The sequence below is a fragment of the Vulpes vulpes genome, chromosome 7 (assembly GCF_048418805.1).
Source record: "Vulpes vulpes isolate BD-2025 chromosome 7, VulVul3, whole genome shotgun sequence".
NCBI classification, from domain to species: Eukaryota; Metazoa; Chordata; class Mammalia; order Carnivora; family Canidae; genus Vulpes; species Vulpes vulpes.
The window spans coordinates 87,960,068-87,974,042 of NC_132786.1; the positions used below are offsets into that span (position 1 = coordinate 87,960,068).

General features: G+C 40.5%; 2 protein-coding genes across 29 annotated transcripts in view; one reads left to right on the forward strand and one right to left on the reverse strand.

Moving 5' to 3' along the window:
• Positions 1-9,643, reverse strand: part of ASNS (asparagine synthetase (glutamine-hydrolyzing)) — a 145,687-nt gene extending 136,044 nt beyond the window's left edge. For 22 of the 24 annotated variants that reach the window (XM_072764370.1, XM_072764375.1, XM_072764378.1 and 19 more), the window contains exons 1-2: positions 9,454-9,636; positions 8,252-8,321 (exon numbers count right to left, since the gene is read on the reverse strand). The gene's annotated coding sequence lies outside the window, so the exon portion shown is untranslated. Of the gene's footprint in view, positions 1-8,251; positions 8,322-9,453 lie in introns of all 24 variants that reach the window. The other 2 variants (XM_072764357.1, XM_072764371.1) reach the window with 2 other exon arrangements.
• Positions 9,644-9,834: 191 nt separating this feature from the next.
• C1GALT1 (core 1 synthase, glycoprotein-N-acetylgalactosamine 3-beta-galactosyltransferase 1) overlaps positions 9,835-13,975 on the forward strand; it is a 39,657-nt gene continuing 35,516 nt past the window's right edge. Inside the window, exon 1 of one of the 5 annotated variants that reach the window (XM_026003814.2) lies at positions 9,835-10,042. Coding sequence is in view for 1 of the 5 variants with exons in the window: in XM_026003813.2 (XP_025859598.1) it covers positions 10,036-10,042 (7 nt within the window). In the remaining 4 variants the exon portion in view is untranslated. The other 4 variants (XM_026003813.2, XM_072764383.1, XM_026003816.2 and 1 more) reach the window with 4 other exon arrangements.

The window sequence follows — 13,975 nt, forward strand, 5'->3', positions numbered from 1 at the left end:
GGGAGAGAAGTATGCTCTGAGACCCTCAACTATTTCTATATTGCTTGGCTTCGTGTAATTATACCCTTTCAATTTATCCCTTTATTTTTGTGAAAACATCACTCTATTTCAGTCATGGTATGAGAATAAGAAAAAAAGTCTGTCCATATTTGGATTAGAAAGAAAAGGGGAACACTGTATCCATGAGGTGCAGATAAGATGCAAGCAGGGGAAATCAAAGTGAGCAATCTTCAAGAATGAGGTGAAATTGCAGGAAAAAAGACTCCAAAAAGGCATATACTGCTATAGTTTTTCTCTTTTCCTTCCTGGAGATATTTCTTTCCTGGAGAAAATGAGTATTTATGAGCACCTACTGTATGCCATGCACAGTATTAGGTGCTTTCCCATTTTATCTTACACATAAGATAAAAGGACATTGGGAAAAATATTACTGCCATTTTACAATGAGAAAAATCAAGGCTCAGAGAGAATAGTTAGGTTTCCCAAAATCAAACAGTGAGGGAATCACACAGTGAAGGATCTGGGGAGAGAATGTAGCATGGGTTTAGAATCAGAAACAATTGGGTTAATTGTCTATCAATGAGTGAATGGATACACAAGTAGCAGTATTTCCTTATAATGGAACACTATATCAGCAATTACAAGGAATGAACTATTGATCAACAAAACAACATGGTTTAATTTCAATGTAATTATACTGGATGAAAAAAAGTCAGATAAAAAAGAACAGACATTGTATGATTCCATTTATAGAACTCTAGAAAATGCAAACTAATCTATAGTGACAGAAATCAGGTGAGTGGTTGCTTAGATATGAGGAGGGGTGGGAAGTAGTAGGAGAAAATTTTGGAAGGGGAATGATAGCTATGCTATGTTCAATATCTTGATTGTGGTTATGTTTATATACGTCAAAACATCATATTATACATCTTACATATATATTATTGCATGTCAATTATACCTTAATAAAGCATTAAAAAAAAACCTGTAGTGGAATCCTTTTTACTATTTATAAGGGCTTAATCTCTGAGACTAGTATCTTCATTAGTTGATAATGCCTCCTCAGAGAGTTGGCATGAAGATGAAAATAAATCAGTGAGATTAAGTGTTTAATATAGTGCCTAATATAATATTAAGTGAGAAGTTATATAAGTCCTAGACTTTGAGTTCTTCCTTCTTAGAGCTTTCTCCACTTCAATTAGTAATGCTAGTCATTGTTATTTTTATTTATAGCTAATTTGAACACATCGGTCTTAATCTAAAGCACAAGATCTTTCTGCTTCACCACACCAAACCATGACAAATTTTATGATTTGAGTTCACTGACATCATCTCCTGATGGAGGACCAGGCCAGTGTCTTCTGCAAAAAAAGCTGTTTTGTCTTAGGGCCAATAGTTTGTCCAAATTGTTGCTATTGTACTCTTTAGCCCCAGAATTTTTCTTTAGTTCCTTTTTATAATTTTATTTCTTTATTGCTAATTTTGTTTATACATCTTTTGCCTCATTTCCTTTAGTTCTTTGTCCAGGTTTTTTGTTTCTGTTTTTGTTTTTGTTTCTTTGAGCATATTTAAGCATAGGTTGTTTTCAAATCTTTGTCTAATACCTTCAATGTCGGGGCTTCCTCACAAATGGTTTCATTCCTTTAAATAAGCCATTCTTTCTTGTTTCTTTGTATGCCTTGTAATTTTTTTTTGGGGGGGGGGAGGGTAGAACTGACATATGACTATTGTAATGTAACTGCAAGTCAGATTCTTCCTCTTTCACAACCTATAGATTTAATGTTCTTTCCAAACTATTATTGCAAAGACTGTATTCCTTGTTACATGTGGTCACTGAAGTCTGTTCCTCAGTTTGTGCTCAGCAAGGGTTGTGATAGAAATACCCTTGAATGCTAGAAACTTCCCAGTCTTTGCAAATTGGCTCTGAGCCTGGGCCCCCCTTTAACTTGCCAGTTTTCACTGTGCCAAGGGATGAGCCCAAGGTTTTTCTTGAAAACAGGGTTTTCTTAAGTGTTTTCTGAGTATGTCTTGCCCTGAGCATGCACATGGCTTTCCAAATTCCATTTATATAGTTACTTTTGAATGTCTAAATTTCCCAAAGAAACTCTACCCAGCTTTTGTCTTAGGCAGTCTATTGTGTTTCAACTGTAATCTCTGCCTTGTTAATTAACAAGGCAGATTGTTAATTAACAATCTCTGATTGTTAATTCAGCTTGCAGCATTTTCAAGCCTTTTTATCGGAGTTCTGAGATAAAACAGGACAGAATACCTTGTATCAGAGCTACCTTATATTAGTCTGCTTGGGATGCCACATCAAAATATCATGGTATAGATGACTCAGACACCAGAAATTTATTTCTTACACTTCTAGAAGATAGAAAGTCCAAAAATCAAGGCACCAACCAATTCAGTTTCTGATGAAGATGATTTCTGGTTTGCAGACAACTGCCTTCTCACTGTGTCCTCACATGATGGAAAGAATGAGCTCTAGTGTCTATTCTCACAAGGGCCCTAGCTCTCTCTACTAAATGAGGGTCTTATCCTTAGGGCCTCATTTAACTTTTATTACCTCCTTATAAGCCCTAGAATCACATTGGGGGTTAAGGCCTGAATATATGAATTCTGGAAGGCATAATTCAGTCCATAGCACCCCCAGATAGATTAGAACAGGCCTCACAGTAATCTCTAAACAAGGTCTATTTGCTCCATTCAGAACCAGGGAAACAGTGGCACACTGAGAACAAGGGCAGCTGCCATTTTTTGGTTGCTACACTCTAAGACTCTGCTTCTTTATGACTGCATTGGCCTTATGACTGTTGCCCTTTTAAGACTACTGACATGACAAGACTGTCCCCATGCAGAGAAAAGGGTAGAGTGAACTACGTACTCTGTCATCATGCTCTTCTTATTCAAAAGACTGTAATTTTTGCATGTTTTTCATAAGCTTTATGTTATTCTTCAGACCAAAGATTTCACAATGCTTTTTACTTTTTTAAGTGATTTTTTTAAAGGTTTTTTATTTTTTTATTCATGATAGACACAGAGAGAGAGAGACAGAGAGAGAGAGGCAGATACACAGGCAGAGGGAGAAGCAGGCTCCACGCCGGGAGCCCGACGTGGGACTCAATCCCAGGACCCCAGGATCGTGCCCTGGGCCAAAGGCAGGTGCCAAACCACTGAGCCACCCAGGGATCCCCTTTTTACTTCTTATAAATGAAAAGAACTATTTGGATTTCTCTTAAATACAATGAGATTTATTAGAAATGTATTTTAAAGAATGGAAAAAATTAACCACTTAAACTAACAACAGCAAAGTATAATTTAATAGAAGAATATAGTGTAGGGATCCATGGAACTCAAAAGCAGGCAGGCCACTCTCAGTATGGGAGCCATAGGAAATCTGTGCAAACCTAGAAAATGACTCTCCCCTTTCTGTTTCTGTCTCTCTCTGGGAATACCACAGCTTGGGGCCACTATTCTCAAAGTTTGCTTCATTTCTGTCTTTCTCTTTACAGAGTAGATTCCCTTATCTTGGGTTTACACATCTGGGTCACAAGTCCAGGTCTAGAATATAGTTTCAGTGTTCAACAGATAGAAACTAGGATTTCTCTCCCAGTTCCAAATTCCCAGAAGAGACTCTGATTGATTCAAATTCCTCTGAGGATCAAAGTCTATGACCAGGAAGGGGGAAGTGTTCTCACATAAACAGTACTCTGGAGACTCAATCTGTAGATGAAAATTATAGAAAAGGGGATGAAGAAGAGGGTGCTTCTCAATGGATGATGGCCATAAAACCCAACCCAAAGTATCTACCACAATTCATTTTTAGATTTGCATACACTTAAATACAATTTAAAAGAAATGAGGAGAAAAAAAGGTGCCACAATATGCAGCTAAGATTTGTTAAGTCAGTTCTTTACAATAAAACAAGTAGCATACACTCTTATAATTTACTGCTTAGGGATTTTAAACTAAAGCTAGCTTCACCTATTCCATTTACAGCAAACGTTTTCTGCTTTTATTGAACCACAAGGGAAAACAATTAAGGAATATTCTGATTTGTATTCCAGGGAACTAGAGAAACTCAGGGTAAGTAATCCCAGAGAGCCCAATCTCATAAATTGAGAATCTTTCTCTAGATGACACAAGTTCCTCAGTGCAACCGTGGTAGTCTCTGCTTCCAAGCTAATATGTGGCGAGTCATGCTGAGTCCTCTTCTCTTGAGGTTAAAAGTATTTCCTAATTTTTTTTTCTTATCTCCCCTCTCCTCTGTTCTCTACCTTATCCCCTTTACATGTCAACCAACTTAGAAAATAACATTAATGTTTCCAACCGTCTCAAAATCTTGGTAGATTTTGTGATGATGTAGCTACAAGGAATAAAAATTGTTTGCAAATGCTCTTTTAGTTCCTGTCGGATGAAAATACTTTATCTTGGCAGGTTATCTTCAATATGAAATTAGAAGCCCTACCATCACCAGAAAAGAAAGATCTGTCCTTTTTTTCCTAGAATTTTTCTTCTTCCTATTCAAGTTAATAAAGATGGTAGGTAGCAGGAATCATCAACTACAAATAACCTGATGAATAGTTAAGCAAGTAGTTTCAGCTGATGTGGGGTCATACTGAATATCAGAAAGAAAGAAAGAACAATACAATAAAACCAGGGAGTTTGGATAATTCATCCATTACATAATCAGGGCTTGAATCTTACACTAAAGCTCTATCTTACTCATCCACATATATTTATCTCTGAGCTCATCCACACCACCAAACTGTGCATTGTCAATAATTGCATCTCTGGTGTTCCATTAAATAAAGACTTCCCTATGTGCTCAAGTTTTCCTCTCTGAAAGAGAAAGACATATATTCTATAATTTATTTTCTTCCTGTTGGCTGCAATTTTGCTCTAGGATAAACTCTTAGACTCAGACCAAATTATTGGTTAAATGTATGTTTATTACAAAGTATGCTTAACTACCACTGTTGCCACAAAGAGGGGCACACACCCAACTGCAATTACAAATTAATTCATGAAAAGGAAAAGGAAGCAGTCATAATTATGTATTCCTTTTAAAGTGCAATAAATTTTCAACAGGCTAATAAAATGAGATCTGACATATAATAACCTACCATCCTACCATTCTCTTAAATCTTAACTGCTTGCTATGAATGATGCTAGTATTTTACAAAGGTACACAGTAAAGTCGGTAATAAGTTATCACCTCTTGAAAGAAAGCTCTTCATCGTGTATACACCTTAAATATCTAATACTTAATTGCTTAAAAATAAAATAGATCTCATGAGCCTAATGAAATTAAAAGAATGTCAATGCTTTTCAATTACACTTTCACCTATAATCTGATTAACCACCTTTTGAGGTAGGCTGGGATTATTTCCCCCAATTTACAGATAGAGAAATTGAGATTTAGAAAATTTGGATGACTTGCCATGGGCCATTCAGCTAGTCAGTGAAAAAATTGGGAGCATTATCCAGATCTCAAGGGTTCCACCGCTCTATTCACTATATGTTTCCTCCAGAATTGTCAACATTTATAGTAAGATTCACAATGATTTCTCTATGATCACATCAGAAAACCCTTATAGAATACAGGTGTCAGGGAGCAAAGACAATACTAGCAATGTATGCTATTTTTCAAAGTGAAAAAAACATATTTCACTTCACTGGTTTGTTCATTCAAACAAGAAATCATTAAACACCTACATTAAATGCCAGCCATTGTTCTAGGCTCTATTATACCCACCTGTATTAGTTTTCTTTGCTGCATAACAAATTATCCCAAAATTTAATGGCTTAAAGAGACAAACCTGTATTATCTTACAGTTTCTATGGGCCAGGAATTTGGGAGATTTTTTTTTTAAAGGTTTTATTTATTTATTCATGAGAGACACAAACAGAGAGAAAGACAGAGACACAGGCAGAGGGAGAAGCAGGCTCCATGTAGGGAGCCCGATGCAGGACTTGATCCCGGGACTCCGGGATCACGGCCCGGGCCAAAGGCAGGCGCTAAACCACTGAGCCACCCAGGGATCCCTGGGAGCAGATTAATAGGGTGTTTCTGGCTCAGGAACTCTCTGAAGGTCAGTATAGATGTTGATGAGGGATGCAGTCATCTGGAGACTTGACTAGGGTTGAAGCATCTGTTCCCAAGTTCATTCACATGGCTGTTGTTAAGAGTTGTTGGTTCCTCACTGGCTGTTGGTGGGAAGTCTTAACTACTTATAATGTGGGCATCTCTATAAAGTTGCCTGAGAGTCTTTATGACTTGACAACCATCTTTCCCTAGCAAGCAGTCCCAGAGAAAGAAGAAAACTGGCATATGTTTTATAATCTCCTCTAAGAAGTTATACTGCATCATTTCTACATTTTATTCATGAGAACAAGTCACAAAACACAGTCCAGACTCAAGGTAAGAGGGATTTAAGTCCCACTGTTTGAGGGAAGAAACATCAAAGAACTTGTGGACATATTTTAAAACCACTATCTCAGTGACTGTAATTTTATATACAGAATTTAATCTAATTATTACAAAATGATTTGTTAATCTCATTGTAACATTTGGATAATTTTTTTTTTTTTTTTTACATTTGGGTAATTAAAGGGAAACCAAGTGTATTAGAGAGTGGTTTTTCGTGGTTGTTTCCATTTTGTGTCCCCATTTTTATTTTATTCTATTAAAAAATTCTACATACAATGCTAAGTAAATGCTGGCTTGTCCTATCTTGCTGTGTTATTAGGAGTTGCATTCACTGCTTATGACAGAAAACCCAAGTAACAAAACCTTAAATAGGAGGGATTTATTCTCCCTTACATAACAATAAATCCAGAAATGGATGGTCCAGAGCCAATTAGCTGGCCTTCCAGAGCAATCACAAACCCTGGCACCTCTGGCTTCCTACGCTATTAATATTTGTTGGTCTTTGGTTATTATGGTTGAAATATGGCTGCTCCACTTCTAGCATCATGCACTGTTCCAGGTGAAAAAAAAAAATGGCTACAGGTCTAATGGCTAAAAGGACATTTCTTCCACAAAGCTTTGAGCCTCTCCTAAAAATACCCATTTTCATTTTATTGATCAGTCACACAGCCAGCCATGGCTTACAGAAATCTGGAGAAGTAAGTATGTTTAACTAGACTACACTGTCACCCTGAAAAAAAATCAGAGTTCTGCTAGTAAGGAAGAAAGGATTTTGGTTTAAACAGCTAGCAGTGTGTACCAATCTGCTTCCAAGAAGCCTCAACACACAATATTCTGCTTCAACAAGTTTTGACACACATTACTGAAACACCACACCAGACAAATATACTGTCCAAGATTTATCTGTGTTTCAAACGGGAGAATCTAGTCATTTTGAGTACCATATATAAAGTATATTTTTCAAAGTAATCACAACTTTCTTTTTTCTAGTTGATAACATTGAAGAATTGGCTGACATTAATGTCACTTCTAGGAGACTATCCAAGTAGATAATCATATAGTTGTGCAAAAGTATGTGCATAAAGTTCATCAGAGTTGTTTATTATATTAAAATTCGGGAAAAAAAAGACCAAATAGCAATAGAATACTGGTTATATAAATGATAGTACATCCATGTATCTTTAAAAAATGATATTAATTATGATATACTGTTCAGTGAGAAATGAAATATATACATATTAAAATCCACTTTATGAAATATTGTATTTACATGTCTTTATGTGTTATTTTTTATATCTGAAAGAATGCTGCATACACTTTTATAAATCGTTATCTGTGGATTATGGGATTTGGATAATTTTTTTTGCATTTGTTTGAATAACTATGTATTCTTTTCATGAAAAAAACAGCTATTTTCAAATACCCAAAGGGTGGGAGGGGCTTACTTGATCTGGTTTTGTTCCTATCAATAATGTTTCCTGCCAGTAATTTTCTGAGTCATGCTGTCTCAGCTTATCTTTGGAAGGATTTCTTATCTTTGCTCAATGGAAAAAGCAAAGTTGTTCCTTACTCATTAAAAATTTCCGTAAGATTAAAATGAGGTAAAGAATCTTGAGTTTATATTTGTTTTGCTTTCTATTTGGAACATTGTGATCTCTGGCAGGGTCTCCTTTTCCTGTTTTACAGTGGGTTGTGGAAGAGAAGGGGATGAGGCTGGGCAATTCACTATACACAAGTTGGAGGAAAGGGAAGAGGATACAGGTAAGGATACAAGGAGAGAAGTCTAGAGGCATGCGCCAGGAAAAGAGCACTAACCTGAGCATCAGGATACTTGCACTTCTAGCTTGGGCCTATCAATTTATCTTTCTGACCTCAGTTTCCTCATCTGAAAAATAAAAGGTGTATAAAAAAATTTTTTTAAGACTTTTATTTATTTACTTGAGAGAGAGAGAAAGCACGAGTGGGGGGGGAGGGCCGGAAAGAGAAGCAGCCCCCCCCCCGCCCCCCCAGCATGGAGTTCCATTCCAGGCTGGATCCCCAGGACCCCGGGATCAGGACCTGAGCCAAGGCAGATGCTAAATCAACTGAACCCACCCAGGATAAAAGGTTTAAGGATCACTAGATGCACTTAAATTCTTTTGGTAGATTCTCTTGGATCTGTTAGTGGCATATCATGGCAAACTACACTAGAGCTGAATCTAAACAAATTAAGGGAAAAAGAATAACAATAACTTATATTCATTGTTATCTCTCCGAGGCGTGTTAAGTAACTTGCCAACGTTGCACAGCAAATAGGTGGAGAGACCGAGATTCCAGCCCAGAGCCCAAGCTCCTAAAGGTTATGATGAAAGGCATTAAAAAAAAAACAAAAACATAAACAAAAAACGGACTAAGAAGGGCTTTTAAAAGAAGCAGGACGAGGGATCCCTGGGTGGCTTAGCGGTTAAGCTCCTGCCTTCAGCCCAGGGCATGGTTCTGGAGTCCTGGGATCAAGTCCCACATGGGGCTCCCGGCATGGAGCCTGCTTCTCCCTCTGCCATGTGTCTCTCATGAATAAATAAAATCTTTTTAAAATAAATAAATAAAAATAAAAGAAGCATCCTCAAGCTAAGGCCTTGTCGATGATGGTGAAAGCCAAGACCTTATTCCCACTTCCTGACTGTTGTGGGGTTGCCTCAATGGCTCACGGGCTCCTTTCTATGATCCAAAAACCACTTTCTGATTCAAAGTCCTTTCGCCGGATAAAAGGAAGACGAGTTTTAGAAGGCCCCCAGGCCGCTCTGGACTTGCTGACGGCACCGAAGGAATGAGAGAACCCAACCACGTGCACACAGGTTTAGTGGTAGCACCATGTTTCCACCCCTTTCAGGTTCAGGCGTCCGGTCACGCAGCTGCCGTTTGCACACCTCACCTTCCTGCATCTCCTTTCAGTAAGGCCAGAGAGTACCTGGGGGGTGGGGGAGCGGGGCACAGGAGAAAATGGAGTAGGCGGGCCAGGGTTAGAGCCTGTTCCTCACCCAGAGGTCCCTCAGGAACCTCCAGCCTCAGTCACTGCAGTTTCCCTGCTTTCGTGTCTCTCAGGGTCCGGAAGCCAGCGCAAAACCCCCACCGCAAAAGCAGGAAGGAAAAGGCCGGCAGCGCCGCGCCGCAAGCGGGCTGCGACTACCGCTCGGGCAAGACCCGACTTCCCAGACCCCTTCGCAGAAGGGCGGGGCGTGAGCTCGGCGGCCAATCCCCGCGCCCGCACGTCGCCACGGCCCCGCCCCCACCCGGCCTCCTCTCGCCCCGCCCTTCCCCGGGGCTGGTGCGGCGGCGGAGACGTCAGCTCTAGGAGACCCCAGGGTGGCGGCTGCGCCGTCGGCGGGCCTCGGCCTGGACGCGCTGCGGGGAGGGGCGGAGCGAGCGGGCGGGACGGAGGGCGAGCTGGGCCCGCCTCGGCCGCCGCCGCCGCCGCCGCCAGGGAATGATCTGGGCGGCAGCGGGCGGCCCCCGCTAGCGGCCACGAGCCACTTCTGCGGGTGCCGGGAGGAGCTGAGGCTGCCGGTCTCGAGTCGTCCCCCTCTCCGCCCCCCAGGAGGGGCGTGAGGGAGCCGCGGCTGATGTCAGGTACGGCCGGCGGAGGCGCCCTCGGCTGCGGGTCCAAGGTCTCGGCTCCCCTCGCGCTCCCCGCCCGGAGCGTGCGCTGGGGGCGCGCAGCGGGTGGAAGCAGACCCGGGCGCCGCCAAACAGGTGTCTCGGGGGGTCGCCGCCGCGGCTGGGGACTTGCGGGCTCCTGAGGGAGGCGTGGGGTACTTCCTGCTCCCGGCGCCTCTGCGACTGCCATGGGGGCCGCCTGCTCACCGGGCCGCTATTTTGTGGACGAGGAGCCTCCTCTCCGTGGTGGCTTCTTCCTTTCCGCCGGCTGGCGCCCCTCACCTCCTCTTCGCGCGCTGCCTGCCGTCGGGCGGCAGCAGTGAGGCGCCAGGCTGCGCCCGGGTGGCGGCCGGACCGCTCGCGGGTCCTGCCCGCGGGGCCCTCCTCCCCGCCCCCCTCTGACCCGTGCGTCCGGCGAGACCTGAGGGTCAGCCGCAGCGCTCAGGTGTGGGGCAGCCCGAGTGCCGGAAGAGTGGGCGTCTTCCACAGGTGCCGGGGGACTTCCTCGGGGCTTTCTTGGATCATCAGGTTTGTCCGTGGCTGATTTTTTTTTTTTTTTTTTTTTTTTTTTAATTTCACTGCCTCTGGCCGACCGAGCAAAGCCAGGTGCGTTGGACTCACTTGCTGCATTGGAGAAGAAGGAAGAGAGTTTTCTCTGCCCCCGCTCCGCGCTAGCGTGACAGGAGTAGTAGGTGCTGACAGGCTGGCCGCACAGTTTTGAATTTGGAGAAACTGTATGCTCTTAAAAGAGGAACGTAATTTGGGAACGGGGATTGATTCTTCCCTAGCTCCTACTCTCTTGCTTTTTAAGATTAAAAAAAAAAAAAAATAAGAAAGCACCACGTGCTTTGGAGGAGTTGATTGGATTTATAATCTAGTTCTCTAAATTCGTTATGTGGGTCTTGTAAACAGATCTTTTTAACGCTTTTCAGATTGGAAACTCTTAGGCTAACCGTGAATTGACTTCGCTATGAATTAGAGTTATAAAGGTAGAACTTTTAACGCATTAAGGTGAATAATTAGGCCAATGTAATTGGGACAGAAATATGTTCATTTACTGAAAGTTAGGCACAGAATGTAGACAGCTCGGCCTGGATGCCAGGAAAAAGTTGTGCAGATTTCAATTTGTTTCATTCTGGTGTTGATTTAGGTAGTGGGGACCAGACTTTTTGAGAGAGATTTAGACAGCTTTCCATACCCTTAGCAGATAAATGTCAAGTGAACCTTATACACATGATGTTCTGTGTTCTAAGTATTGTGTATAGTAAACTATACTTATTTTTCACTAGCCCTAGTATGTATTGATGTGCACTTTTAAGTGAATATAAAGTCTCAAACTACCAAACAGTTAACTCTTCACCATATGTTAAGTAGAACAGTGATTTAGTAAGGAAAGTATGACTCATTTAAAATTCTTCATAAGAAGCATGGTTTTTCAGTACTAGTGGAGAACTATTAAGTATCTCTCTTAAATTTGCCTGTGATTTGTGTTTTTCTGTATCTTTTGATTTAGGCTTCAGCATTTTAAAACTACTTTGTGCTTAATACCCATTTAAAAATAGATATGCATTTTTTGGCTTAAGTCATACTAGTCTATATTTCTGAATAAATTTAATATCCAGAAATTCTTCGAATTTTACCACATTCTTATTTAGTAGTACATACAATGGATTAATTTTCACTCATAGAAACACAAAACTGTCATTTAGGCGTATGCTATTTACTGTTTGTATATTGATGTGTGCTAAGAAAAAAATTGCATTTTATAGCTTATAAACTTTGTAAGTCATGGTAACTTAAAATAGAGTCTGTGTGATGATATTATTGATCAGAATTCTTGTGACATTGCAGCTGTAAACATTAAATGGAAAAGGGACAGCTTGATGAAATTAATTTCAGATACATTTAAAATTTTAAGTTTCACAATACCACCATGTTACTTTTAGGAGATTTGTTGAGATTTGAATAAAGACACTAGTGTACAAAACTATAATGAGATGGAAAGAAAAGTTTGACAAAATTTTTTTTACCCAAAATTCATTAGAAATAAGGTCATTCTTTTACAAGAAGGAAGAAAGAGAAGAAAAAAATGGAGAACTGTTCTGTAAAAGAGAAGATAGCATTTTATTTTAAATCTAAATGCATATCTAATGTGTACTGAAAGGTTCACTTTGCAACTAATTCAAATGGCCAAGGGGAAAATACATACCAAAATGTATAATATGTGAAAATAAGAAATGTCCTTTGGAGGGAAAGGAAAACAAAAAAGATGTGAAATAGAGAAGTACAAAAGAAGGTAGGAGAAACGAACAAAAAAACCTCAAATTATCTAGAACCTCTAGTATGAGCTATCTTGCACATTGAAGGCAGGAGAGGCGATGTTAAGTGGGAGAGATTTTGAGACGGGAAACCTGATCAATTTACAACTAAGGCCGTGTATTAAAACACTTAAACTGATGGAAATAAGAGAAGAGCCAGAATTTGAAATCATGTATGGCTTGGTGTGGTTATTTGTATTCTTGGTCCTTATATTGGTTTCCGAGGGCTACCATAACAAAGTGTAGCAAACTGGGTGATTTAAAACACAGAAATTTATAATCTCAGTTCTGGAGGCTAGAATTCTGAAATCAGGATGTTGTCAGGGCCATGGTGTCTAGGTTCTAGGGGAGAATCTGTTCGTGTCTCTTAGCTTCTCATGTCACTGGTAGACTTGCAGCTATATCACTCCATCCACTCCATTCTTTCTGTCTTTTCATATGGCATTCTCCCTTCTTTATAAGGACACCAGTTATATTGGATTAGGGTGTACCACAATGACTTCATCTTAACTTGATTACATCTGCAAAGACTATTTCCTAACAAAGCCCCACTTATAAGTACTGGGGTTAGGTGGGGGGACACAACCCACCACAGTCACATAATTTATCTTCTACAGTGTTCAGCAAATTTTTAGCACCATGTGGCAGACCAAATCAGAGGGTGTGGTGGCAACAGTGTAGGGGACATGCAAATTTCCTTGTCATTTACTTATCTCAGTGCTTAACTCCAAACTGGGTTGCAGAGAGAAAACAAACAGGCAGACAAAAATCTCTGTCCTGGAGGAGCTTATGTTCTAAAACGTTGGTTCACAAAATGTGGTTCCTGGATCTGCAGTATCAGCATCATCTGGGAACTTGTTAGCAATCCACATTTTCAGGCTATTTTTATATCAAGCCCCAGACCTCTTGATTCAGAAACTTTTAAAAAAAAAGACTTTCAGGTGATTCTGATGCAGACTCAGGTTTGAGAACCAACAAACAAAATGGAGAAAAGAGACAATAAACAAGATGAAGACATAATATGTGATGTATTAGATGTTAATAGGTGTTGTGGGTAAGAATAAGGCGACCAGGAAAGACCCCTTGAGAAGTAAAGGCCTGAAGGAGTTGAGGAGAAAGGCATGTGAGTATGTAGGTGAGTTGTGTTCCCAACAGAGAACAGCAGGTGCAAAGGCCTTCACATGTTTGAGAAACAGCAAGGAGTCAAGAAAGAATACAGTAAGGGAAACGTTAACAGATTCAGTGTATGAAATTTCTTTTCCTTTTTGACCTATAAAAACCAAGTACTAGGAAGAAAGATCAGAAGAAGAAGTGTAGAATTAGGATGGCAGACCATTGAGGTTCATCTTAAGGCTTTTGCTTTGTCTCTGAGTGAGATTGGGAAGACACTGGAAGATCTTGAGTAAGTGAGTTTAGAATCTTTTTAAAAGGATCACTGGCTCAGGGTGTGATCTGGGAGTCCCAGGATCGAGTCCTGCATGGAGCCTGCTTCTCCCTCTGCCTGTGTCTCTGCTTCTCTCTCTGTATCTCTCATGAATAAATAAATAAAATCTTTTAAAAAATGAAGAAAGAAGGATGTAAAGGGAAG